A 27,774-nucleotide genomic window follows, 5' to 3' on the forward strand; every position below is an offset into this window, starting at 1 on the left:
CTTAGAATCAGGACTTCCATTTTAGTGTCATTTCACGCTGGGGCTTATGCAGCTTTCTGAGACCCAATTGCCGCCATTTTGGGGCGAGTGTGAGGAAAGGCCTCTCCTCACACTCAAAGCAACAGTGACATTTTCTTATAGCCCTGCAGTACAGTTTTGTGAGAAGAATATTTATACCAGCGGTATTCACTACAGGACCTGCACTTATGTTTCTGATGCCCGCTGATCCCCTCCTGCTTGCCGGCTCTCTTCCACTTGCCACCTCTCTCTCAGACGCTCCCACTTGTCGCCTCTCCTGCTTTCTGACCCTCCCCCCTCACTCAATGGTTCTCTTCCTGACCCTCCCACTCACAGCTCCTCTCGCTCCTTTGCTCACTTCCTCCAACTCAGTGGTCCCTCCCAAGTCCTCGCGCACGCTGAAGGTGTGGGAGAAGGAAGCAGCGAGAAGGAGAGTCAGGGAGGGAAGTGGAGAGTAGGTAAACGGGAAGGTCGATGAGCGGGAGGATCAGAAAGGGAAGCAGCAAATGGGAGGGTCGGGAAAGGAAGTGGCGAGCAGGAACATCAAGGAAAGGGAGAGGTGGCATACAGGAGCTAAGTAGCAATATTTAGTTTATTTCATTTATTTTTTAAATTTAATTTATTTTATTTTAAAAGTTATTTCATCTACAAATATAGGAATTTAGGAATGTATAGCATTTCAGCTTACAGGATGTAACATCTCAATTTTTTTTTCCTGAGTAAAGTCCTACAGAATCCAAATGCAATTTTACATTGGTTGTAATGGGAAAATCTGATTCGCCTCACGTTTTTTCACTTAAAAGTTGCACTTCTCAGGAACGTAACTACAGTGTCAAGCAAGGAATTGCTGTATAATGCCTCCACACAGGTTACAAAGTTGTGTTCCTATACTCAGATGTTTCGGTACCACTACACACCCCCACTCTCTGTTTGCTCCTCTGAGGTGAGCTGATCACGAAAGTTTCTGAACAATAATATTTAATGTAGCCTGACAACCCAAAGCCTGTCCACTATCTACAAAACACAAACAGGAGTGTGATGGAATACTCTCCACTTGCTTGGAACATGCACAGCTCCAACAACACTCAAATATTTCAACACCATCCAGGACAAAGCAGGCAACTTGATTAGCACCCCACCCATCACCTCCAATACATACTCCCTCTACCACTGTAATACATTGGCAGCAGTATGTACCAGATCTACAAGACACACTGCAGCAACTCACCAAGGCTCCTTCAACAGCACCTTCTAAACCCGCGACCTCTACCACCTAGAAGGACAAGGGCAGCAGACACATGGGAACACCACCACCTGCAAGTTCCTCTCCAAGCCACTCACCATCCTGTCTTGGTAATATATCACTTTTCCTTCACTGTCACTGGGTCAAAGTCCTGGAACTCCCTCCCTAAAAGCATTGCGGGCATACCTACACCACATGGACTGCAGTGGTTCAAGAAGGCAGCTCACTACCACCTTCTCAAGGGCAATTAGGGTTGGGCAATAAATGCTTGCCTAGCCAGCAACACCTACATCACATGAATGAATAAAAAAGGCTGTGAAGTCGGGCTCCTGGTACTGGTGCTCTTTTCCAATTACACCACTATTTGCAAACCTCTGCAGGTGACTGACATTTCTGGAGCAGCCCATATATATTTGATAGCAGGTAGTGTACTCAAAATACGTCTTTAAACAAATCTGTTCCTATAAACTGGAGCACTAGCAACAAAGTGCCCTTCAGCAGGAATAAAAAATTTAGAAAGAAACAACCCTGACACCCAGTGGTGTCATGACAGATGTGGGAGCATAAATTACTAGCTCTGGACCTCAGTGTCAGTTCCTTCCAGGAGTCGCCCTAGTTGAGTTCAGAAAATCACTAGACAGTTTGGCAACAGCCAATGAACCATCTGCCAAGACAAGTGACTAAATAGCATGCCCCTCACACAAATCCTTAGAATTTCCACTCCCTTCCCTCCTTGTCGAGGTCCATTGTAACCCAGCCATTCATAGGGAATCCAACTAACAGCTTGAGGTTCCCACAACAGCTTCCCTCAACAACCGTGCACAGGAAAAAGGTACAAATGCAAAATCCCCACGTATGACTGCATAGACCCTCTTGATTGGGAGCCTCACACTAATGAGGTAAGCATTAGTACTGAAACATGCTTGCTTCTGAGACTCCAACTGGGAGCTCCAGGGAGTGTCCCTTCAAAGTGAAATATATGAGCCTCTCCTTCAATGGAACACAAAGGAGCATTCTTCCTGAACAGCTGAGGAGCTACTCCTACACCTATACTGAACAAATAGGAAGAACAAAGGCTGCTCTTAAGAGAGATCTAAAGGCCCCAGTATAAAACGCTGCAGTCGGGGTGAAGAACAACAGGCTCCAAGACTTGGGATAAAGTTGGACCACCTGATGCCCACCCTGGAGTCATAGCAGTAAAATCCCAACTCCATCCTTAGAGAATTACCAGTACAACCTGCAAGCAAGCTAAATTTAAGGCAATGACTGAACCAGACTAATTTGACCACCCGCCAAACCCCCGTCTACCTCACCCTGCCACCACAGAAAACACTCCTGGACTACAACAGGGGTTCCACAGAAGAGTCAGGGGTCCAAGGCAGGAGTCAGAATACTAACTGAAAACTTTCTAATAACCATCTAGATGTTCATATAGAGCTTCACATTGTAAATGCCCAAACAGGACAAATAAGTAAAAAAGAACTAGAGACCTATGTCCCCAAAAATGATGATAATGGAAGCCCAAATTTCCTATCCACTAGAGGGGATGGGGAGGAGGCGGCAAAAAACAGGAAACTTAACATCTGGGAGCATTGCAATAATATCCAAATCTTTGGTATTTCATATCGGTTTGAGAGGAATGCACTGATCCACCCCATTGAGGAGACAGGACAATAGGACCTTACATATGAACATTCTAATACACAAGTTCAAATAGGCCGAGACCTACAATGTTCTAGAGTCTCTGTAATCTAGATTCTCGACTTCCAGAGGAGATGACATGCAACTTGACCTTTGCTGACCTGTCTGTCAAATCCTTATAGTACTGTAAAGCCTTTGACAACATCAAACCTCTCCTCTGAGTACTTAGCAAGTAATGGATGATACATCCTGCAGGCTCAAAATGCCGATAAATGCCATCCTAGCCAATAGTTGCTTCCTATAAAGCAGGAGCATACTAGCCCTGTTGCCCAGGGAAGAACTTTACCACTGGCAATAGGCAGCAATATCATCCCTAAGAGGGATGAAGAAACACACCCAGAAACCATCCCAAAGACAGAAGAGAGCATCATATCATCACCACCATTACCAGCTCAATGCATACTCCCATACTAAATCAGTAACTAATCCTATAGTCAGCAGAATGTCATCTCAAGAAATTATACACCACCGATGGACAACAAAACTAACAGAAGATAACCTCCTCTCCCCAGGACAGATCAAACTCTATATCAGCCAAGTGAAAGGGAGCCAAGCCAAAACTGCAGATGGGAAACTGAATTGGTGAATTCCCCGTATAAATGCCAGATGCTGATCAGTCAGTGCCAATAAACAGAGTAGCTACAGGGAGGTGAAAGACTTAATATTAACAATTTGGGTCTTAGTCTCTTGGAATTGAAAGGCAGCATTCACAAGCCGCAGTAGCCACTGCGCAGGTCTGTCAAGATTGCCAGCTGTGCAAGATTTGGCAAAAAAGACTAAATTAATCCCACTCAACCCTACCACCAAACTTTTGAGAGAGTATTTATCTCATGGGATGCAAAATTGAGTCTTGAAGGGAGTGGGGATAGGAAGAGGCAAGAAAATCTACCTCAAGTGTAGTTCCATGGGAAAAGTATACATGTAAATGTATACACAGACACCACAATAGACCCCAAGAAAAGAGACGGGCATAGCACAGCTGGAAACAAACAGCCCCCTTATCTGAGACTGCATGACAGGACACAGGGGTCAGCCAAGTGCCTATGCAAACAAACTCAATTCCCACAGTGGCAAACTAACATTTAACTCCCTAATCATAGGGAAGAAGATCCTAAATAATCTCAAAAACAGCAGGTAGGCACATAATTTCAGGAGGCAGCCACATCATTCCCAAGGAACATGCTGAATTAGGAGGGGATATGGTGGGCCAAACATCAACATTTTCTATTCATCCAAGAGGAATGGAATGGCTATGTTGATTAACATGAATCCTCCCTTTATTGAAATAACCATCCTAGAAGAGGATGATCAGTCCATTCTATTAAATGGTCAAAAGGTGGAATGGCTGATTACAATGTTAAATGTATACACCTTAAATATGAACTCCCTCACATCCCCCATAGTGAAATTCAATCAACTATGTCTCACAAGTAAAGCACAGTTTAAGAACAGAATTAAACTATGCCTTCCACCCTCAGTGGGGCAGGCTTCCAATATTTATTGCAAATGGATTTGATTTATAATCACCTGAAAGTTTTTTCTTTCATATTACTATATTTTATCTTATTAGCTCATAGCAATTGCTTAATAACATAAATGTAAAATGAAGAATTTTGATTAACAGCCATGTTTAAATGGATAAAGTGAACATTTTGTATAATCAACCAAGCAGCAAGCTGTGCAGTACTGTATAAGCCCTGATTCTGCATCAAAGCTTCAAATTCAACACAATTCTAGATATTCAAACATTCCTTTTGCATATAGCAAGGAACTATTACAAATTAGAATGTATTATGCAATGATTTTTCAAAGTTGAGAGAAAGACTAAATGACAAACACTTACTGCAACTTCCACATGATCCGTTCCCTGGCCATTTTGCTTGTGTAGTACTTCAAAGTAATATTTCCTGGTGGATAACAACCTACAGATAGGAAATTGAAAAGAATACATGACACTACCGCCACAAGACAAGAATCTCCGGTAAACAAATCTGTCCTCAGTATAAATACCAATGCATTGTATGCTAAACCCTTAAAGTTATTCAGTAACTAATGATGCACTTCTTTAGAAAATCATAAAATCGAGATCTTTTTTCCCCTATTGAAGACTATGACTTAAGTTGGGGTGAGCTCCATGGTATGCACTCGAGCAGCCATTTCCATTCTGAACCTGGGCAAAATATGTTAGTAGGCCATGAATTCACAGTTAAGGTGTACAAAAAGACACTGTTAGAACAGTCATGTAAAATTAGGTTATACTTAATAGAGTTTGTGAACTCATTCTACCCTGTTCTAACTATTCCATTAATTATTGAATACTGTTCCTTGCGTCTCAATTGTTTTTTAATATTATGTTCCTTTTCCAAACTTTATAATTTCCTCTTCCAGCTCCACCAAAACAATGTTAGCCCTCACCATCCTACTTCCAGCTGCATCATTTATTTATGTTGTGTCCTGATTACCTGAAGTCTGCAATGAGACAATGATAAGGGACAGATATCAGGAGGAGAGGTGGTGCAGACAGATCTGTGAGCTGGAGGCAGTTAAGAACACATAACACAAGAGCAGAGTGGGTCATTGGCTCCTTGAGCCTGCTTTGCCATTCAATAAGATCACAGCAGATCTGATCCTGACCTCAACTCCAATGTCCTGCCTGGCCTCCACTCCCTTGTAGATCAAAAACCTGTCTAACTCAGCCTCAAATATATTCAATGAGGCGGCCTCCACTGTTCTCTGGTGTAGAGAATTCCAAAGATTAACTACTCTCAGAGAAGAAATTCCTCCTCATCTCATTCTTAAATGACATTCTTAAATGAAACCCCTGATTCTGAAACTGTGCCCATAAGTTCTAGATTCCCCCAGGAGAAGAACTATCTTCTCAGCCTCACCTTGCCAAGCCCCCTCAGAATCCTATGTTTCAAAAAGATCACCTCTCAACTGGCTGTAGGCCCAACCTACTCAATCTTTCCTCATAAGACAACACTTTCATTCCAAAAATCAACCTAGTGAACCTTCTGTCCTGCCTCCAATGCAAACAGATCCCTCCATAAATATGGAGACCAAAATTGTACACAATACTCTATGTGTGGTCTCACCAAAGCCCTGTACATTTGCAACAAAATGTCTCTACTTTTATAATCCATCCTATTTGCAATAAAGACTAACATTCCATTTGCCTTCCCCATTACTTGCTCTACTTGCATGCTAACCTTTTGTGGTTCATGTACAAGGACACCCAGGTCCCACTGTTACACAGCATTCTGCAGTCCTTCTCCATTTAAATAATATTTTGCTTTTCTATTCTTCCGACCAAACTGGATAGAATGACAGCAAGTGGAGGCAGAGTGGATGGCTTAGGAAGAACTTAAGATTTTCTGCTAGGAAGAGAAGGATTTAGTTTTTTGTGGGGTTGCAGGAAGGCTATTTTTAGAATACTAAGTATAAATTTAAGTGTTGCTTTTTATTAAATGGGCACATGGTGGTATTGCTAATGGTTTGATTTTTTTTACCCCTGCTTGTGTGCGTGTATTTCCTGTTTATTCATCTTTCTTTCTAAGTAGTTTTCACTTTTTCTTTCTTCTTTTCAGAAGTGTTCTAGTGTGTGATAGCTGAGAGATGGGTCTAATGAGAGCAGTGGGCAAATTTTGATTGGCAGGGACAGATCTGAGCAGGGGTGCAATCCAGGCTTTGGTGACGGCTAGTGACATTACAGTAGTGCAGGGCAGTCACATGAAAAGAATGGTCTTTGACTCCCATTCTCCGATGTGTGATGACATAGTTGCACGCCCTCCCTCCCCACATAGGTCAAAAACTTGACACCAGAAAGTCAAGTGGCATAGACAAGGCGTGTGTGTATACACACATATTCTTTAGAAAATATGATGTTCATATGCAAAAGATTCTGTCTTACCCTGTACATCAACATTAAATGTCTGTGCTAACTGTACACAAATGCACCAATTCGGCAGATTATTTATTAAGCTCAGGCCAATTTTTAATCACTAAAGCATGCCTCCTCATAGAATTATGAATAGTAGACATGCACTGCCATTACATTAAATATTAGCATATCATTACATTTGCCATTGATTACTGATTAAAATCTTAAACAGAATTAGATTTGAAAGCAATCTTAAGTGCTTTTAAAGTCTATAGTAAAACAATTTATTTGGTTGAACTGAACGTCTTTCATGGAAGAAACCAATTTTAGTCTCTATTATAACTAATCAGGAGAGACTGCTATTTTCCTACCAGCTATAAGTAGCACTTAAGCAGCTTTAATCACTTAGTCACTACCTAAACAGGTTACACAATAAAGTTTCAAAACTAGAAGGGTGCTATGTCTAATAGTTTCAATCATAAAAAGCAAAAATACAGGTGCTGGAAATTCAAAAAAAAAGTATAGAAAATGCTGAAAACCCTCAACAGGCCAGTCAGTATCTAGAGAGAACAGGCACGTTAATGCTTCAGCTGCAGACCCTTTGTTAAGTTTATCTTCAAGAGACAGAATCTCATTATATTAATAAACTACTTCTTCTGTACATCTTGCTATAAAGCATTGTCATTTTACATAGTCCATTTACAATTATTTTCTACCCTTCCGCACCCCCTTCCCCTCCCACCCCAGTTATGCCTGTATAATCAAGTTTTTGTGTTGTCAATTCCAAACCAGGTGTGGAATTTTCCATTCTGTAGACTAGGTGCAGCGTGGGGTAGGAAAGTTATTCCTGCTGTGTGGCGGATCAGATGAACCCGTGCGATCTTCCACCTTTCAGTTGAATAATTCTGTATCAGTGAGGAGCTTGGTGAATCTCATGGCAATGTGGGCAGTAATTCGTCCACCCTGCTGTTACTTCATGGAGTCGAAGATCCTGGCATGATATTTAAATGGCACCCAGACAAACATTCACTGCAGCCCAGGTGTTCTGTAGCACACAAAATCCATGGTGCCTAAAAGATCGAAACCCTCAGCACCACGGTTCAGCAAGGCCTCCCTGGGGAGGCTGTCCAGGCTATCCTCTTTCCTTAGGATGAGAACAGGAAGACCTCCCAACTGAACTCACTGGCCTGGAAGGAGGCTGCTGAGAAGATCAGTGCCGGTGGGATACAAAAAAAAGACCACCCTGCAGTGTCGAAAGAGGATCTGATGTGCTCCGCTAGGGTAAGTGAAATTTCTACTCACTCCAAACTTAACTCTCATAAGGGTATTAGGCAGACTAAGGGTTAGAGCCAACAGGGATGTCACTCACCACCAGCAAATTGGACATCAGCACTGAATGTCTGCCAGACACTTTAAGCTCACCATCTCATCTAAGTTCCTGCACAGATAGCAGCTTACTCCCTTACTGGGGAGGGCTCAGCACACCCAGCAGGCATGCATGCTTCTGAACTGCTCTTCCATCCACAGTATTCACAATGAATCCATCTGTCTTTATGTAGGACAAGATCTCCCACAACTAAAGGGAGAGAGCCAAGACTGGAGAGGGGACACCAGAGCTGAGGACACTCTCCCACCATGAGGAACAGGCCACAGAGCTGGGTGGAGAGGACAGGGATCATTCATGAGTGGAAGGCGAGATCAGCCTCCCCAACAAACCTGTGAGGATGCATCCAGTATACATCGGTCACATGCGGACAATGACTGTGGCTGACCTATAATGTAAAAGCCTGCCTAGTCAGTCATTAATTCTTTCTATTCCAGGTACTAGCAAGAACAGGTGAAGGATGTCCTCCAGAAGATGACTCAGACCCAGCCCTCAGACCACCTCACATGAGGGAGACCAACCGCTTGATGAAGACCCATCACTGCGTTCACCTGCACCCTCCACCAGCACAGATACATGCATCTCAGTGGGACCTGGTTCTAGTGTAGGCTCAGGTTCACAAGCTAATGATTGCCTCACAGACATGGTGGAGGCAATGTCAGCTGAGGCCTCTAATACTCGTAGGACTGCTGGAGACCAAGCCCCTGCTAAGCAGGAGTCCGATGACAATCCTCTGGAATCAGCCCTAACAGAAATGTTGGAGATGCAGAGACAGGAAGGGGAACATCAGGCAATGTTGGCAGGGGCCGTCACCAGACTGGAACGAACACTGAAGGAGTCCGTCCATGTTCTGTCTGATGTCATGGTTCTGGCATTGGAATGCGTCAAAGTCTCCATTGGATGGATGGTGGCCACCTTGCAGACCCAGGTCCAGTAGTTTCTCTTGGATTTGCACTCAGACCTGCACACCATCGCTCTAGTCATGGGTGCGTTCCAGCAGTGGCTGGTAAGAGGAGGATGGGGCACCTCAACTTCCCTCCAGGTGCCTCTTCTCCTCAAGAAGTTAGGGAGGGGCCATTGGGCACCCAAAGAGAGGAGCACCAGCCAGACACCCCAGGGGCATCCACCCAGGACGCTACAAGGGTGTCCTGCTGTCCCAACTCCCTTCTGCCTGTGACCCCATTATCTCCAGCAGGTCAGGCTGAGGAGGTACATTTGACCCCGAGCAGGTGTCGCTTCGCAGGCTGGGGCCCTCCAGGCCTCAGGCCACTAGAGGACTCAAGCCAAAGTTATCTCAGACAACACGACATAGCAGTCAGCAAGTTGCCTCCAACTCTGCTGCAGATGTTGGAGCTGCACCTAGACGTAGTGGTAGGGATAGGAAAATGAGGTTTTGAATTCACAATGGTGGCACAGGTATTCAATCACTGTATATACTTTTCACTTCTGTTAATACATTTCGCATTTATCCATCTCCTAGTCTCCGGCATTCAATGGCTAGTCTTTGGGATGCAAGGTCCCACGCTCATTCAAGGGTCAAAATTGTACCATTTGGATCCTCATTTGCATTAAATCTTACATAATCTCACCATAGTGATTAGTCTTTATTTCCAATGTGCCCTGGCAGTCAGGCTTGTTTCATTCATTTGGAACTGTATGTAATGGTGAACTTTACTGAAAAGGGCACGTCACCTCCCATTTGCATTTATGTGTCACCGATTATGAGAGTCCGCAAAGGTTCCTCGTGGAGCCCTGGAAGGAACCGCTGGCAAAATTCAGTGCAATGGTCACCTCCAAAACAACCGGCACAGGAAGCCCTCCAAGTCCTTGCGGAGTATGTTTCTCAAGGAAAATGTGGCAAATATCAGCTACTGTATCCATAGACAAGCGAAGGTGCCTGCAACACTGTGTCTCGCTTGTCTCCATGTATGAGCTCCGTCTTCTGTAGACCCTTGATCGTGTCAAATGTCTTTGTAGATTTGGCCCCTCCTCACCAGCATCTGGGATTTGCTGGTGCCCCAGTGGCTCTTGATCCTCAAGGTGGTGGTCTTCCTGGAGCTGTGCCAATCAGTGATGAGCCCTTCTCCTCATTTTAATCAAAACTATTAGCAAGGCAGTGTTCCCTGCACCATGCATTTGACACTCCTTCTTGTATCTATGAACAGATACAATTGAGCAATCAATGGTAGTTCCCATTGAATGGTCCCCCTCCATAACCAAAGCAGGAATCCAGTCACTAGCCCTTGACCTGCTCTCAGTCTGTAGATGGCATACCAAGGCCACTCCTTGCAGAATTATAACATCCTGGAGGATAACAAGTGGCTGAGCATCCCCCTCAGACATGACAGCGCATTCACAACTAGGGTCTTAATTAGGCTCAAAAGATCCATGTCCTATAACCCTCAGGCAGACTTCTGTTAATTATATTCCAGTGGCCTTGAGAATAACGATCGATACCCAATCCTTGCACTTATGTCATGACTGCAAGCATGGTGCCTTGAATGCCATGACCAATGCACTGAGAACACTGAGCCTTGTAAGGCCCATTTTGTTTCAGTGCAGCAGCCATGGTCCTTGATTGTTTGGCCTTACATTCATTCTGACATGCCTCTGTAAGGATCAGATGCCAATTTAGAACAAATGCATCCAGCACCTAGATTTAATAGGTTCTCGCTTGAACGCACACCATTAGTGAAGGAGCCAAGCTCCTTCATCCTCGAGTCCAGCACCCAGCTGAGCCATGCTGCCCATGATCTGAGCAGAAAATTTATAGGGTGCCCCTTCATATTGCACAAAATTGTTTTGCTGAACTCCCAAACACCCCGAGACCCCTTCCCAATCTATTTTTTCTGCCGGCTTTTTCAAATTATCATCCTTCTGTGATAGCAAAAATGGTGCTGTTGCTTTTGTGAGAGACACCAGCTTCCAACCTTCCCCCAATGCCCAAGTTCCTCCTATCCTTTGCCACACTCACCACCTCCTAATTCCCATTCCTCCTGTCATTATCCGACCTCCCCCTATCCTTGACCACATCACTGTTCATGTGGATATTCCTGTTCTCGTGGCTGAACCCTTCAATGTTGATGTCCCCAGTGCTGTTTGTTGACGTGACCCCTCCCCTTCCTGAGGCCACATGCACCCTTAATTTTTTGGGACCTCCCCCACCCCCAGCCATGAGACCATCCAATACCCCACATTTTTCAGTGTTTCAATGACCAATATACAGGATCCAGATGCACCCTTTCACTATGACTGTGCCATCTCCCTCACAGTACCATGATTTGAACCCCCAGGGTCAAAAGCCTTAGGTGACTGACCATGCTCCATACTGTACACCATACACTATACTGTGCATGACCGTCACTGCAGAGGGGCCTTCTCCAGCCCAAGACCGGATCAAAAAATGCGTGCCATACAGAGCCCTTTATGGCCCGTACAACCCCTGGACAGTCTCTTCAATATGCCCGTAATAGCGTGGCCTCAGCCCCAGAACAGTCTATATTCTTCCATGGATAACCTTACAACTCTTGCCCCCAGAGAATCTTCCACTCTTTCATTCTGTTCCTTGACTACCCCCTAGACCTGTCTCTGTCTTAGCCCTTTCCTCTCATGATACCCCCTAGTCCGGCCTCTGCCTCGCCCCTCCCTGCTAGTCTTGCCTCCTGTGGTCAGATTTGGCACAGAGTGTTATAGACACCTGAAATCTTGCAGCTGTGGTCTTAAAGGAAGGTGAAAGCAGCATCTACCCTCCGAGTCATGGGTGAACTGAATGGCGTGCATGGTGCACGCCACTTATACAGTCATGAAACAGACCGTTCTAATTATCCACTGGCACTTAATTTGGGGGGGGAACAGAATTCTGACGAGTTGGCCTTTTATTAATGAGCATTCATGAGATGCAAATGATTGCAAATGTGGTTCCCAACATAGATCAGCAGGAAACAGCCTTTAACCCACATCAAAGTCAGGAGGACAAAATTCCAAACTAATATTTTGCCGGTGGGAAACTGACTTTTTCCATCACTCCAAGTTTAGAGACCCTACCCACCACGATTCCTGCCACAGGTGGGAGTGGAAAATTCCACCCCAGGATTCTGGGAATCCCAACCTAGGCTCTCAAGCCACCCAACAACTTTCCACTTACCCAGACTCAACAATATTATAGTTAACAACACAGTCACATTTTTACCTAACTGGCCTAATAAGGTTGATTTTGATCTAATTTACACAAGGATGTGGCTTTTAAGTGAAGCTCAGAACGTAAGGGCTCAATTCCCCATGAATTTTTTCTTATTTGTTCACTGGATGTGGGTGTCGCTGCCTAAGCCAACATTTATTACCCATCCCTAATTGTCCTCGAGAAGGTGGTGGTGAACCACATCCTTGAACCGCTGCAGTCCATGTGGTGTAGGTACACTCACAGTGCTGTTAAGAAGCGAGTTCCAGGATTTTGACCCAGTGAAAGAGAAGGAATGGCAATATATTTCCAAGTCAGGATTGTGTGTGGCCTGGAATGGAACTTGCGGATGGTGGTGTTCCCATGTATCTGCTGCTGTTGTCCTTCTAGGTGGTAGAGGTCATGGGTTTGTAAGGTGCTGTCAAAGGAGCCTTGAGGAGTTGCTGCAGTGCATCTTGTAAATGGTACACATTGCTGCCACTGTGAATCGGCAGTGAAGGTAGTGAATGTTTAATGTGACGGATGGGGTGCCAATCAAATGGGCTGTTGGATGATGTCATGCATCTTGAGTGTTGTTGGAGCCGCACTTCTCCAGGCAAATGGAGATTATTTCATCACACTCCCGACTTGTGCCTCATAGATGGTGGACAGGCTTTGAGGAGCCAGGAGGTGAGTTACACATTGTAGAATTCCTAGCCTTTGACTTGCTCTTGTGGCCACAGTATTTATATGGCTGGTCCAGTTCAGCTTCTGGTCAATTTTAATCCCCAGTATATTAATAATGGGGGATTCAGCGATGGTAAGGCCATTGAACATCAAGGGGAGGGGCTTAGATTTTCTCTTGTTGGACTTGGCCATTGCCTGGCACTTGTATGGCATGATTGCTACTTGCCACTTATCAGCCTAAGCCTGAATGTTGTCTAGGTCTTGCTGCATATGGGCACGAACTGCTTCAGTAACTGAAGAGTCATGAATGGTGCTGAACATCAAGCAATCATCAGCAAACATCCCTACTTCTGACATTATAATGGAAAGAGGGTCATCAATGAAGCAGCTGAAGACGGTTGGGTCGAGGACATTACTCTGAAGAACTCTTGCAGTGATGTTCTGGAGCTGAGATGATTGACCTCCAACAACCACAACCATCTTCCTTTGTGCTAGGTATGACTCCAACCAGTGGAGAGTTTTCCCCCGATTCTTATTGACTCTAATTTTGTTAGGGCTCCTTGAAGCCACACTAAGTCAAATGCAGCCGTGATGTCAAGGCCAGTCACTCTCATCTCACCTCGAGTTCAGCTCTTTTGTCCATGTTTAGACCAAGGCTGTAATGAGATGGCCATAGTGGAATTCAAACTGAACATCAGTGAGCAGGTTATTGCTGAGTAAGTGCCAGTTGATAAGCACTGTTGATGGCCCCTTCTGTCACTTTACTGATGACAGTCGACTGATGGCCGGGTTCAATTTGTGCTACTTGTTGTGGACAGGACTTAGCTGGGCAGTTTCCTACATTGCTGGGCAAATGCCAGCTTCGTGGCTGTACTGGAACAGCTTGGCTAGGGGCACGGCTAGCTCTGGAGCACAAGTCTTCAGTACTACTGTTGCAATTTTGTCCGGGCCCACAGCCTATGCAGTATCCAGTGTCTTCAGCCATTTCTTGATATCATGTGGAGTGAACTGAATCAGCTGAAGACTTGCATTTGTGTTGCTGAGGAGGCCAAGATGGATCATCAACCTGGCACTTCTGGCTGATGGCTACAAATGCTTCAGCCTTATCTTTTGCAACAATGTGCTGGACTCCGACTTTATTGAGCCTCCTCCTCCAGTGAATTGTTTAACAGTCTGCCACTATTCACAGCTGGATGTGGCAGGATTGCAAAGTTTAGATCTGATTCGTTGGTTACGTGATCACTTAGCTCTGTCTATCGCATGCTGCTTCTGCTGTTTGGCACGCAGGTCGTCTTGTGTTGCAGCTTCACCATTTTTAGGTATGCCTGGTGCTGCTCCTGGCATGCCCTCTTGCACTCTTCATTGAACCAGGGCTGATCCCCAGAACAATCCCCATCCACCACTACTCTCCTCCATCTGGCTGAACTTGTTCTCTCACTGAACAATTTCTCCTTCAACTCCTCTCACTTCCTCCAAGTAAGAAGTGTGGCTATGGGTACCCACATGGCCCCAGTTATCCTTGTCTCTTTATGGGGTATGTGGAACATTCTTTGTTCCAGTCCTACTCAGGCCCCCTCCCACAACTCTTTCTCCGGTACATCGGTGACTGCTTCGGTGCTGCTTCATGCTCTCGTCTGGACCTTGAAAAATTTATTAATTTTGCTTCCAATTTCCACCCCTCCATCATTTTCACATGGTCCATCTCTGACACTTCCCTTCCCTTCCTTGACCTCTCTGTCTCAATTTCTGGTGATAGACTGTCCACCAATATTTATTACAAGCCTGCCTGACTCCCACAGCTACCTCGACTACAGCTCCTCACACCCTGCTTCCTGTAAGGACTCCATCCCATTCTCTCAGTTCCTTCGCCTCCGTCGCATCGGTTCTGATGATACCACTTTCAAAAACAGTTCCTCTGAAATGTCTTCCTTCATTAACCGAGGTTTTCCACTCACGGTGGTTGTTAGGGCCCTCAACCGTGTCCAGCCCATCTCCCGCGCATCCGCCCTCACACCTTCTCCTCCCTCCCATAACCATGATAGGGTCCCCCTTGTCCTCACTTATCACCCCACCAGCCTCCACATTCAAAGGCTCATCCTCCGCCATTTTCACCAACTCCAGCATGATGCCACCACCAAACACATCTTCCCTTCACCCCCCAGCGGCATTCCGTAGGGATCGTTCTCTCCGGGACACCCTGGTCCACTCCTCCATCACCCCCTACAACTCAACCCCTGCCCCGTGGCACCTTCCCATGCAACCACAGAAGGTGCAACACCTGCCCCTTTACTTCCCCCCCCCTCCTCACCATCCAAGGGCCCAAACGCTCTTTTCAAATGAAGCAGCACTTCACTCGCACTTCCCTTAATTTAGTCTACTGCATTCGCTGCTCCCAATGTGGTTTCCAAACATAGACTGGGTGACCGCTTTGCGGAACACCTTTGGTCTGTCCATAAGCATGACCCAGACCTCCCTTTCTCTTGCCATTTCAACACTCCACCCTGCTCTCATGCCCACATGTCCGTCCTTGGCGTGCTGCAATGTTCCAGTGAAGCTCAACGCAAACTGGAGGAATAGCACCTCATCTTCTGACTAGGCACTTTACAGCCTTCTGGATTGAATATTGAGTTGAACAACTTTAGATCATGAATGCTATCCTCTATCCCCACTCCCTTTCTGATCCCCCTTTTTCCAATAATTTATATATACTTTTCTTTTCCCACCTATTTCCATTATTTTTAAATGTATTTCTATCCATTGTTTTATTTCTATCTTTTAACCTATTTTGATCGCTTCCCCCCACCCCACCCCCACCCAGGGCTATCTGTACCTTGCTCGTCCTGCTTTCTACCTTTAATGTCACCATTAGCACATTTCTTAGCTAATATCACCACCGCCAACACCTCTTTGTCCTTTTGTCTATGACATCTTTTGGCAATCTCCACCTATCACTGGCCCTCTATCCAGCTCTACTTGTCCCACCGCAACCCCCCCCTCAACCAACTTATATTTCACCTCTCTTCTATTTTTCCTTAGTTCTGCTGAAGAGTCATGCGAACTCGAAACGTTAACCATATTCATCTCCGCAGATGCTGTCAGACCTGCTGAGTTTTTCCAGGCATTTTTGTTTTTGTTTCAGATTTCCAGCATCCACAGTATTTTGCTTTTGATCCCCAGGCTTGATGGTAATGGTAGAGTAGGGGATATTGAACACCTCTGGTGGGTGTGTCCTGCCCGTGGGACACTTCATACCCAGGAATGGTGATGGTAGTGTCTGGGATATTATCTGTAAGGTATGAAATGGTGAATATAATTATGCAAACTGTTGCTTAATTAGTTTTGGCACAAGAGTCGACAGGGCAGGGTTCATGGCTGTCGTTTCTAATGCCTATGCCAGTGGTCCATCCAATTTCATTCCTTTTGTAGACATTGTAGCAGTTGGATATGACTGAGTGGTTTGTTAGGCCATTTCAGAGGATATTTAAGAGTCAACCACATTGCTGTGGGTCTGGAGTCACATGTAGGCCAGATCAGGTAAGGACAGCAGATTTCCTTCACTGAAGGACATCAGTGAACCAGATGGGCTTTTACGACAATTGACAATGGTTTCATGGTCACCATTAAAATAGGTTTTCAATTCCAGGTTTATTGATTGAATTTAAATAACTGCTGGGGTAGGATTTGAACAGGCAATGTGACACGACACCACCTCCCCAGCAGGTGACAAGTAAACAATTAGGAAATATTTATTCGGCCCTTCAACAGTAGCCAGATAAAGAGACTGAAAATTTGCAGGTTGTTGATCTCAGAATAAGTGCTGGGATCTGGCTGCAGCAATTTCCAGTGCTGACTCCGTCAAAGTAAACCAAGTTCGAGGGAGGACAAAATGTATCCCATGATTCATACTTGATGGGTCAATTGGCCCATTTTTGTGCTGTCACATTCTACGACTCATGATTTCTGTGGCAACATGTTTACAAGTCCTATACCTTCATTACAAGTACATTTTGAAAATATTGCTGAACATTTCCAGAGTAACTTAGATACTGCTATAGATGAGACAAGTACAAGAGTTGCTTAGTAATTCAGCGTAGAGGTTGCAAATGAGCAGTTTATTAAATTATTGTATAATCCAGTTATTGGCAGGTTACTGCCCCACCCCATACTCTGACAAAAACAGCACCACCATGGATTCGATAAATGCCTATTGACTACTTAGGTCAATTAAGTCAAGACTTAAGAAAATTGAAGCGGTCTAGGCTTCTGTATTCAAGGTATAAGCAAAATACTGCGAATGCTGGAAATCTGAAACAAAAACAGAAAATGCTGGAAAAACTCAGCAGGTCGAACAGCATCTGTGGAGAGAAAAACAGAGTTAATGTTTCGAGTCTGTGTGACTCTTCCAGTATAATCTGTCGATTTTGCATATTTTCATACCTGAGGTATGCTTTGTGCAATATTTATATGAAATTACTTCATTTAAAGAATGCTGTGCTTTGTAAAACATGTCACCCACAAATATTTCAAATTATTTCAGGTAAATAAATTCATAAATGTACAGCCAACAGCAAAATAAGCAGGACAGGAAACAGGAAACATTGGTTAGCAGACAAGAAACAGAGTAGGAATAAATGGGTCTTTTTCAGAACGGCAGGCAGTGACTACTGGGGTGCCGCAGAGCTGTTTCACTAGCTGTTCACAATACACATCAATGATTTGGATGAGGGAACCAAATGTAATGTTTCCAAGTTTGCTGACGACACAAAACTAGGTGGGAATGTGAGTGGTGAGGAGGATTTTAAAAGGCTTCAAGGCGATTTAAACAGATTGAGAGTGGGCAAATACATGGCAGTGTAACGTGGATGAGTGTGAAGTTATCCACTTTGATAGAAAAAATAGAATAACAGAGTATTAACTACATGGTGATAGATTGGGGAATGTTAATGTACAAAAGGGACCAGGGTGTCCTTGTACACCAATCACTGAAAGCAAGCACGCAGGTTCAGCAAGGAATTAAGAAGGCAGATGGTATGTTGGCCTTCATTGCAAGAGGACTTGAGTACAGGAGCAAGGATATCTAACTGCATCTGTACAGGGTCTAGGTGAGGCCACACCTGGAGTAGTGTGTGCTGTTTTGGCCTCCTTATCTAAGAAAGGATATCCTTGTATTAGAGGGAGTGCAGCGAAAGTTAACCAAGCTGATTCCTGGGATGGCAGGATTGTCATTATGAGGAAAGGTTAGCTGACTAGGCCTATATTCACTGGAGTTCAGAAGAATGAGAGGAGATATCATTGAAACACATAAAATTCTGACAGGGCTAGTCAGGCTGGATGCAGGGATGACGTTTCCTTTGGTTGTGGGGGGTCTAGAACAAGGGGTCACAGTCTCAGGATACAGGGTTGGCCACTTAGGACTGAGATTAGGAGAAACTTCTTCACTCAGAGGGTGATGAACCTGTGGAATTCTCCACCACAGAACCCTGTGGAGGCCAAGTCACTGAATATATTTAAGAAGGAAATAGATGGATTTATAGACTCTAAAGGCATAAAAGGGTATGGGAAGAGAGCGGGAGTATGGTGTTGAGATAGAGGAGCAGCCATGATCCTACTGAATGGTGGAGCAGGATTGAAGGGCTGAATGACCTACTCCGGCTTCTATTTTCTATGTTTCTATGAACACTTTTCATGAAAGTATTCAAGGATGATGTTTTTTTAAAGGTTAAGGCTCCCTCATTTCTTCCACTTTTTCTCCCGTCTTCCTACCCCACAAACCTATCCAAAGCTGAGATAGCAGATGAATTACCTGTAACATGGCTTTTTGTTGATGTTATTCAAAAATTAGGTGAAACATGTATAGCATAGTAAATGTGAAACATGACATTCCTTTAGGAATGTCCTTGGTTGACAATGGACTGATAGCAGGTATTTAACATTTTTGAGATTGCAGCTATGAATCGATGCCCCGTATGATGCAATGCAGTGCACTTTTGCTGCATCAGTGCACTGTATGTAGGAGAATATAAATGTACAGGACTGGAAAAAGTCATTCTGATTCATCTCACTAATTCAATTTTCTGGAAAGTATCATATTCTGTGATATCTCACTTATTTATCCATCATTTGTTTTCAAACTACTTATCCAGCTCTCTCTTGATTTTAGTATGCAATCAATGCCATTTCCTCCATTAGCAATCTATTCAATGCATTCACTGCCCTCTGTGTAAAGATGGTAAATCTCAAGTGTTTCTTCACGCTTACTCTTCTAAGTCTCTGGCAATGGTGTTTTGTGCAACCTGTTACTATGTTAAACATAGTTAAGTTTTCATAACTTCATCCTATTGAATCTTGAATACTTCTTTAAACATACTATTGAGTCTTCTCTAAACATGCCAGTTTCTACAGCCTCCCCTTATAACTCAGATGCCTTATCCCAGCTATCAATTTAGCACGCTAGAGCTTCTGCAATGCCCAAATGACTTTCACATAATACAGTGGCCAGAATTTACACAGTATTTCAAAGGTGGGGCCAGATTAAGACATTGATGCGCAATATAAACAGATAATACCAACATATACGTAAACCAAGATTTACTAGAACAATTTTTTTTTAGAAAAATCCACTGGATTATTTTTCCCACCTTTGACTAGGCCACCAGGATAGTCTATCCTTCAAATACTCAATGCAACACCCATTGTCCCTCCAAGGTGCCAAAGTCAACAATGTGGGTTTGTATGTTTTCAAGACCCCAGAAATGCAACCAACAGTGATGAAGGTTTTCGTTTTGTGAACTCAGTGACACTCTCACTCAAACTTGACTGTCACAGTTTGGATTCCCATGATTTCCAAGTGCAGCTCTCAAACCACACTTTTTGAGAATTCTTTTGAAAAATTGATTTAATTAAGAGTAATATATATTTGCATTTAAAGGGCAGAAACAACAAACGTTATTCAAACTTATTTATCAAGAGTTCCAACAATCTTCACATCTCATCATTTTAACAGCTATAAAAGGATATTACTGTAAAATAATCTGTAGTGGCAAAAGCCAATCAACTTTAGCACACTTGTGATGGTAAATAGCAAAATAATACTTTGATACGCAACCTGTGAAAGGACAAATCACTGCAAAAGAAATTAGCTGTCTTGTTTTTGAAAAATAAATACGGGGCAGAATTTTGCCCTTGGTGGGTGAGCGGGCCCGAACAGCTCAGTGGCGGGCAGGCAGCCAATCGCCGCAGCCAAAACGGGCCCTGCCACCATTTTAAGTGGGTGGGCCAATTAACGGGAGGCACTATGCGCTTCCTGGTTGGGGGGGGGGGGGGGGGGGGGGGGGGCGCACGCGCACGCGCGGAGCGGCTTCCCCAACTGTCAGAGTGTGCTCTTTTGAGCATGCGTGCTCAATCTTATTACATTTTCAGCATGCTTTGCATGCATCAGTTTCAGCAGTAAGGACACCAGATGCTGCTTCTACTCCTCTGGTCTCTCCCTTCTCCTCTAGCATCAGACAGTGTGCTGCCTCAGGGAGATCGCTGAAAGGCTGGCAAATATAAAAAGTAGAACAATAAAAAATAAATGAACCTGTCCCCCTCATGTGAAATGTCACACAAGATGGGACATGTTAATGAAATAAGCAAAAACTTTATTAAATTTTTTTAAAACCGCTATCAAACCTCATCACGCCACTGGATGAGGTTTGTAAAAAAATCACTTACCCGCCTGGCTGTTGGGCCTGTGCGCAAGCCGAAGTTCGCAGGGGGCCCTCAAAATCGTCAACGATTGGTAAGTTAAGGGCCTTAACAAGGCCTTTAATTAATGGCAGGTCCGTGTCCCGCTGCATAGCGCACTCGCCGACCACAATATCGTGATGCCGTGCACTGACGTGTGGGCTCCGCCACCAGCACGTCAGCCAGAAGATTCTGCCCACTGTTACACAGAAACTATAGTAGGGGAATAATTTAGCCAATTGAATAACAATACACCTACTGTGTGGGCTTGGAGACTTGACTTTGAAATTTTCCAAATTCTCCTGGGGCTGTCCACTCCTTGCCAGTCTACATTGAAAAACAGGAGGATGTTAACTTGGTTTCTGTTTGCAGTCACATTATTTCAACATAAATGGGTCAATATTATATGCAATTGTTGTTCCACTAAACTCAAAGTAAGTGCAAGCTGTTTAGAATTGATTGATTTGCAATAGTGAACTGCACAGACTGGACAACCTAGGTGCATACACAGTACACCAAACTTAAAGTCCCAATTTGCTGATGTGGAAATCTTATTACATTTTGAGCACGCTTTGCATGCATCAGTTTCAGCAGTAAGGACACCAGATGCTGCTTCTACTCCTCTGGTCTCTCCCTTCTCCTCTAGCATCAGGCTAAGAGAGTAAGTAACAGTATACACTTGTTGTCTTCATTGGTTGTCAATACATTAGATTCTGCACAAGATTGCTGTTCTCTGATCAGATCTTCTATCGTTTCCTACCCCACTACTGATGACTCCAATGACCCAAGACTGATTTCAATATCTCTACTCTCTGATCCAGGGTCAATGAACTAACAGAGAAGGTTGATGATGGGAATGCAATGGATGTTGTTTATATGAATTTTAAGGGAGCACCTGACAAAGTACCACATAAGAAGCTGATTAACAAAATTGAGGCTTATGGTCAGTGTTGGCTTGGATAAAAAAAAAAATTGTTTAAGGACAGAAAACAAGTCCTGGTAAATGGTTGTTTTTCAGACTAGGCGATGGTAGATGGTGGTATTTCCCAAGGAAATGACTCGGATATTGAAATACAATGTAAAATTTCAAAATGTGCCAATGACCCTAAACTTGGAGATCGAGCAAACAATGGGGGTGATAACAATCGACTGCAATTCTAGCAAAAGGACAGATTAAGTTTAATATGAAGTGTGAGGTGGTGCATTTTGGATGAAGGGATAGGCAGGGGCAATATAAACTAAATGGCACAGTCCTAAAGAGTTGCAGGGACAGGAGACCAGGTGGTCATGTACATAGATATTTGAAGGTAGCAGGACATATAGAGTAGTTAGCAAAGCTTATGGGAGCTTGGGCTTCAAAAATAGAGGTATTGAGTACAAACGCAGTAAAGTTATCCTGAACCTTTATAAAGCTCTGGTTAGGGCATAACTAGAGTATTGCATCCAGTTTTGGTCACCACACATAGGGATGTGAATGTCCCTGACAGAGTGCAGAGGAGATTGACCAGAATGGTTCCAGGGATGAGGGAACATAGCTACAATGTTAGATTGGAGAAGCTGGGTTGTTCTCCTTGGAGCAAAGGAGATTGAGGGGAGATTTGATGGAGGGTGTACATGTGAATGGCAGGCTTAGATTAGGTAGACAAAGAAAAGCTGTTACCATTAGCTGATGGTATAAGGACTAGGGGATTTAAGGGTTTGGGTGAGAGAAGCAGGGGAGAATGCTAAGATAAACGTTTTTATCCAAAGAGATGTAATGACCTCAAATTCGCTGCCTATGAGAGTGGTTGAAATGGAGGCTTCAATGATTTCAAAAGAAAAATGGATAAGCACTTGAGAAAATAAACCTGAAGGATTACAGGGAAAGAGCGGTGGAATGGGACTGGCTGGATCACTCTATAGAGACCAGCATGGGCTTGATGGGCTGAATGGCCTCCTGCTCTGCTGTAATGACTCAATATCACCTGGTTACCATAGTCTCCTGCATTAATGTCTCCCACAGACCCTGCTCCAATGCCAAGACCTTCTTATTGACTTAAAATAACCTTCCAGCATCATTTGCATTGCTATTTCTGAACCAGAAATTTGATTTGTGTTGAATTTTATTTTATAGTTCTAGTTTTGTAATGTTAACCATCTTATCCACAACAACATAGCTAAGAAATTAAGCTAGCAGTAGTTGTTGCAGGCTAGTTTGGGATAATGTGTGTAGGTGAGGGAGACATGTACCTCTTCCACTTTTGCTAGCCTTCGTGTTTTGTGAGAAATGGCTTTTTTTCTGTGGCGCTGCAGGTGGATTAAAGCACAGTGTGTGTGGATACCACTCCTTGATACCAGTTTTATCAACACATCACTAGTGTCTGTGGGCTGCAAAATGCGCAGGCCATTAAGGTAGCAGTAAATCTAAAATTAGACAGCTCAATTCCATTATGTGCCCAGGGTAAAACAAGTCCTTAATCCAGGCCTTGAAACATGCATTGATATTATACCTTTCCAACTCTAGCCAGAAGTGTGACATTTGAAGGATTGTCATTCGTACTCAGCCAGAATTCAGAATTATCATCGGAGGCTACTGCAAACTGAAATGCACCTGAAACACAGCATCATAATTAATTAGTTCGCTGGAAACACCTACTGACCCCAGAATTTTTTTCCCTTCTCTCTTGAAGCTATTCAGTTATACCAGGTGTGATACCATGGGTGGAGTCAACTCTCATACACAAATCTTTGAATGTGACAGGACAGGTTGAGAGTGCAGTTAATAAAGCATACAGCATCCTATACTTCATTAATAGGGGCATAGAGTACAAAAGCAAGGAAGTTATATTATATGAAACCTAAATAAAACACTGGTTAAGCCTCAACTGGAGAACTGCATCCAGTTCTGGACACCAGACTTTACGAAGGATGTGAAGGCATTCGAGGGGGTGCAGAAAAGATTCATGAAAATGGTTCCAGGGATCAGGAACTTAAGTTATATGAATAGATTGGAGAAGCGGGGCTGTTCTCCTTGGCAAAAGGAAGGTTGAGAGGAGATTTGTTAGAGGTATTGAGCTGGCATCAACATGATAGGTTAAATGGCCTTCTTCTGAAGTCATTCTATGATTCTCTGGCAATTTCCAAAGTGTTAGTTCTTTATGCATGAACATTGGACTTAGACAGTGGGCAGAATTTTTAGCTCGGTGGGTGTGTGCGTGTCGACCCGCTCCAGTGCGAAATAATATCGGCCAAGCGTCCTAACATCATTCCACACTCGCACGATATTTCAGTCAGCAGGCGTGCGCAAGTCGGAAGCGCGCCCGCCGACAATTAAGAGGGTAATTAAGCTCATTAAAGCAATTGACTCCGATTTTTCATGGTCTGTCCAACCTTGCGGTTGGTGGACGGGCAAATTGGCCAGGTGGCCTTTACATTTTTCATGAAACCTTATCCATGGGCGTAACAAAATATAAATAAGTTTCTGTGGATAGCATTTTCAGCAGCTAAATTTTCAGGTGATTTATTATGATGCATGGAGACTTTTTCTCAGCTCCTGACCCCTTTATTTTTGATTTTTCAGGTCTTCAGCTCCCTAAGGCAGCTCTCTGCCTTTGAGGAGCTTTCAGTGCTGGCCCATGACCATGTGGACGTCAGCACTAGCCCTGTTCCCACCCCCACCCTGGCAGCGCTGAGCTTCTCAATGTGAAATCGTGGTCAAGGGCCGATCGCAATCAACAGTCTGTTCCCCCGCCTTCCTGAAAATCTGCCCACTGAACTGTCAATGGCCAATTGAGGCCATTAACAGGATAATTAAAACAATTAAAGACCCTGCCTGTCCAACCTTCAGGTTGGTGGACAGGCCAGGAGCCCTGGTGGGCTTCTGAAAAAACATGAAACCTCATCCATTGGCGGGATGAGGTTTCATGAAGGGTTTAAAAAAGTTTATTAAAGTTTGTGAAATTTATTAATATGTCCCAGCTTGTGTGACATTGTCATGAGGGGGACAGGTTAAGGATTTTTTTGTTTTTCTATTTTTAATATTTATACAACTGTCAGTGATCTCCCTGAGGCAGCACTTAGCCTCAGGGAGATGTGCGCTCTTTCGTGTGCACACGTGACAGAACGCACTCTTGCATTTGGGGAATCCCCTCCCCCACCCGCACAGGATGCGCATAACACTTCCTGCCGGACATCACGCTGGGCGGGCCTTAATTGGCCCACCCACTTAAAAAGGCGGCGGGGCCCGTTTCTCCGGCAGGTATCGGCTCCCCACCCGCCAGAGATTGGGTCGGACCCGCCCACCCGACAGGCAGAAAATTCTGCCCCATGTGCGGTGGCGGCTGGTGGTGGGGGGGGGGGGGGGGGGGGGGGGGAGAAAGAGAGTCAGTTGAGTCGCACGCTCGCGAAAGAGCACCGAAATCCCCCTGAAGCACAGAGCTGCCTCAGGGAGATTAGTTTGATTTATTAAAAATTTTAATAATGAAAAAAATATTTTAAGGCATGTCCCCACATGTGAGCCTCACATGAGCTGGGACATGTCAATGAACTTTACTTAAAACCTTAATTCAATTTATAAACACTTCATGAAACCTCATCCCGACCGTGGATGAGGTTTCATGATAAATGCGAAGGCCGCCTGGGCTCTTCGTCTGCCCACCTACCTTAAAGTTGGACGGGCAGCTCCATTAAGCATTTCAATTACTATTTAAATGGCTTTAATAGGCCTTTGACAGTTCGGCGGGTGAGCAGCCGACTCTGGGGCGCACCCGTTGAACTGAAAATCTGAATATTTCAGTTGAGAGTACAAAAGGTAAAGAATTGTAAAATTTTATTTAAGGACAGTCATGTCCTTAAGGACAGCTTGAGTCACTTATAATTCAAACACTCTATTAGACCCATTTTCATCCATAAAAATAAAATGCTTCATTTATAGTTCTGTATCCTCCTTTGCTCATGAAATTGCTGTTTTTAATTTTCTCCTCTCTAATCATATTATTCACCTTAATGTATCCTGATCAATGTAAGAGGTGCAGGAGTTTGTCTGTTAACCTCTCCACAGTCCATCTTTCTAAGCAGGTATAATTGCTGAAATATAATTCAAGTCCAGAATGGCAGATTATGTAGAAGTCTCTCTATATGCCTTCCGTTTTACTCCCACCTTTCTAAGACTGCTTTGCTTCTAAGCAATACGTGTCCTACAGGTCAAAATATTTCAATATCTACAGGTTAAGAGCCAAGCCCCTCGTGTTGCCGTGATACTTAGAACAGAAACTCAAAATTGCTATAATCTTATAGCAGTGTATTCTTGCTACATTCCTAATGTGTCCATCAAGAAGCATAACATAGATTAATGGAAGACCAAAGCTGATCCTTCTGCATTCTTTCATTTAAAAACAGTTCACTTTCTGCACATTGCAAGTGGCAAAGCAGTCCATGTTTAATGCTGACTTCAGGAAGCGAGATTGTCATGACGATGGTGGGGGTGAGAACTAACAAAACAAAAAGAGAAACTGACTTACTATCTGCATAGGGATGGATATAGCCGAATATTCTGAGTCCGTAGTTGGTCCATCTTGGTGCCACCGCCAACTTCTTGACCACAGTTCGTGTCTAGAAAAATTTTATTAATCTCAAAGAAAGCAGCAACCAAATAATTTTTAACTTATCTTAATTTCTCCCATGTAAGACTTTACAAGGTTAGACTGTTTTGACATTTACAAGAATGGAATATTAATCAGGTAAAGTGGTCTGGGTGAGTAAGTGAAGCTAGCATAGTATTTGTCATATAATATAGAGATCTGCAGTGTACTGAATATTTTCACATTCTGAATTAGTCAAAAGGACAATATCCACATGACTTGGTAGTTTCAATTGATTTTGACTTCATTCCCCCAACTTGTCTACCTGAAATTAAAGCAGGTAAGCAATTCTAATGAAAGAAAAAAGATATTTGCGCATCCAGGTAATTAATGCTCTTCGTAGCACTCCACCCAAACAACCATATAAATGGTTTTGATACTAATGTTTCTTGCTTCCTCCCCCCTACCCCAGTTCTTTTCTTCTGTACTCTTGGTTACACAGGAAGAGGGTAGGCCATCAGCCAGGGTGGTGGTAGCAAACTCAACTGAGACCTTCAAAAAAGAATTTGTTAACTATCTGAAGCCAAAAAATTGCAGGCCTACAGAGAACAAGTCAGGGAGAAGGACTGGGTGAGTTACTCTTCCAGAGAAAAGATGGAAAAGATGGGCCAAATGGCCTCCTTCTCTGCTGTACCTATTCTATCATTCTGAGAGATAAAATATTCTTATCACTATATAAACTAGTGTGTGAATTGAAATTAGATATCAGAAAAGAAAACACCTCATATAATAGATAATAAATACTTGGGCTATGTGAAGACAGAACTGCAGAGATACACACTTTGGAATTGTTTCGAAAAAGTTAGATGCAAGACTTTGGGAAGTTACACACTTGTAGGCCATGCTTTGAATGAGCAAAGGGCCTTTTCTCATCATTTTTTTTTTGTTGAAAGGTCATACTACCCTAGGCAGTTCAAGTAGCTAAACTGTGAAATGTTTAGCAGCAAGCTTTGTTATGTGACATAAAATTCTTTTTCGAGTCAACAGTTCAGAGGATAAATATGTTGTATTGTACTATAGTAGGGTAAATTGTTAAAACACACACACACATTTACTCAAGGTTTTACACATATTCATTCATATACAGAGAGCAACACCTGAAAGTGGAACCTTAAGAGCGCTAATATTTGCAACCATTACTCAAGCTCTGTTGCTGCAATTTATTTTCAATTTTTATTCACAGCATGTGTGCATCATTGGCAAGGCTAGCATTTATTGCCCATCCCTTATTGCCCTTGAGAAGGTGGTAGTGAGCTGTCTTCTTGAACCGCTGCAGCCCGTTTGAAGGTATTCCCACTGTGCTGTTAGGTTGGGAGTGTCAGGACTTCAATCCAGTGACAATGAAGGAATGTTGATATTTTT

General features: G+C 43.7%; 1 protein-coding gene across 4 annotated transcripts in view; it reads right to left on the minus strand.

The window, feature by feature from the left end:
• The window catches only part of LOC121293305 (beta-1,4-N-acetylgalactosaminyltransferase 3-like), a 184,751-nt gene that overhangs the window by 26,893 nt on the left and 130,084 nt on the right, over positions 1-27,774 (minus strand). For all 4 annotated transcript variants that reach the window (XM_041216214.1, XM_041216216.1, XM_041216215.1 and 1 more), the window contains 4 exons: positions 26,293-26,383; positions 23,284-23,384; positions 21,054-21,121; positions 4,806-4,884 (listed from right to left, as the gene is read on the minus strand). In XM_041216214.1, the coding sequence (XP_041072148.1) occupies positions 4,806-4,884; positions 21,054-21,121; positions 23,284-23,384; positions 26,293-26,383 (339 nt within the window). The remainder of the gene's footprint in view (positions 1-4,805; positions 4,885-21,053; positions 21,122-23,283; positions 23,385-26,292; positions 26,384-27,774) is intronic.

Source organism: Carcharodon carcharias, chromosome 21 (genome assembly GCF_017639515.1).
Source record: "Carcharodon carcharias isolate sCarCar2 chromosome 21, sCarCar2.pri, whole genome shotgun sequence".
NCBI classification, from domain to species: Eukaryota; Metazoa; Chordata; class Chondrichthyes; order Lamniformes; family Lamnidae; genus Carcharodon; species Carcharodon carcharias.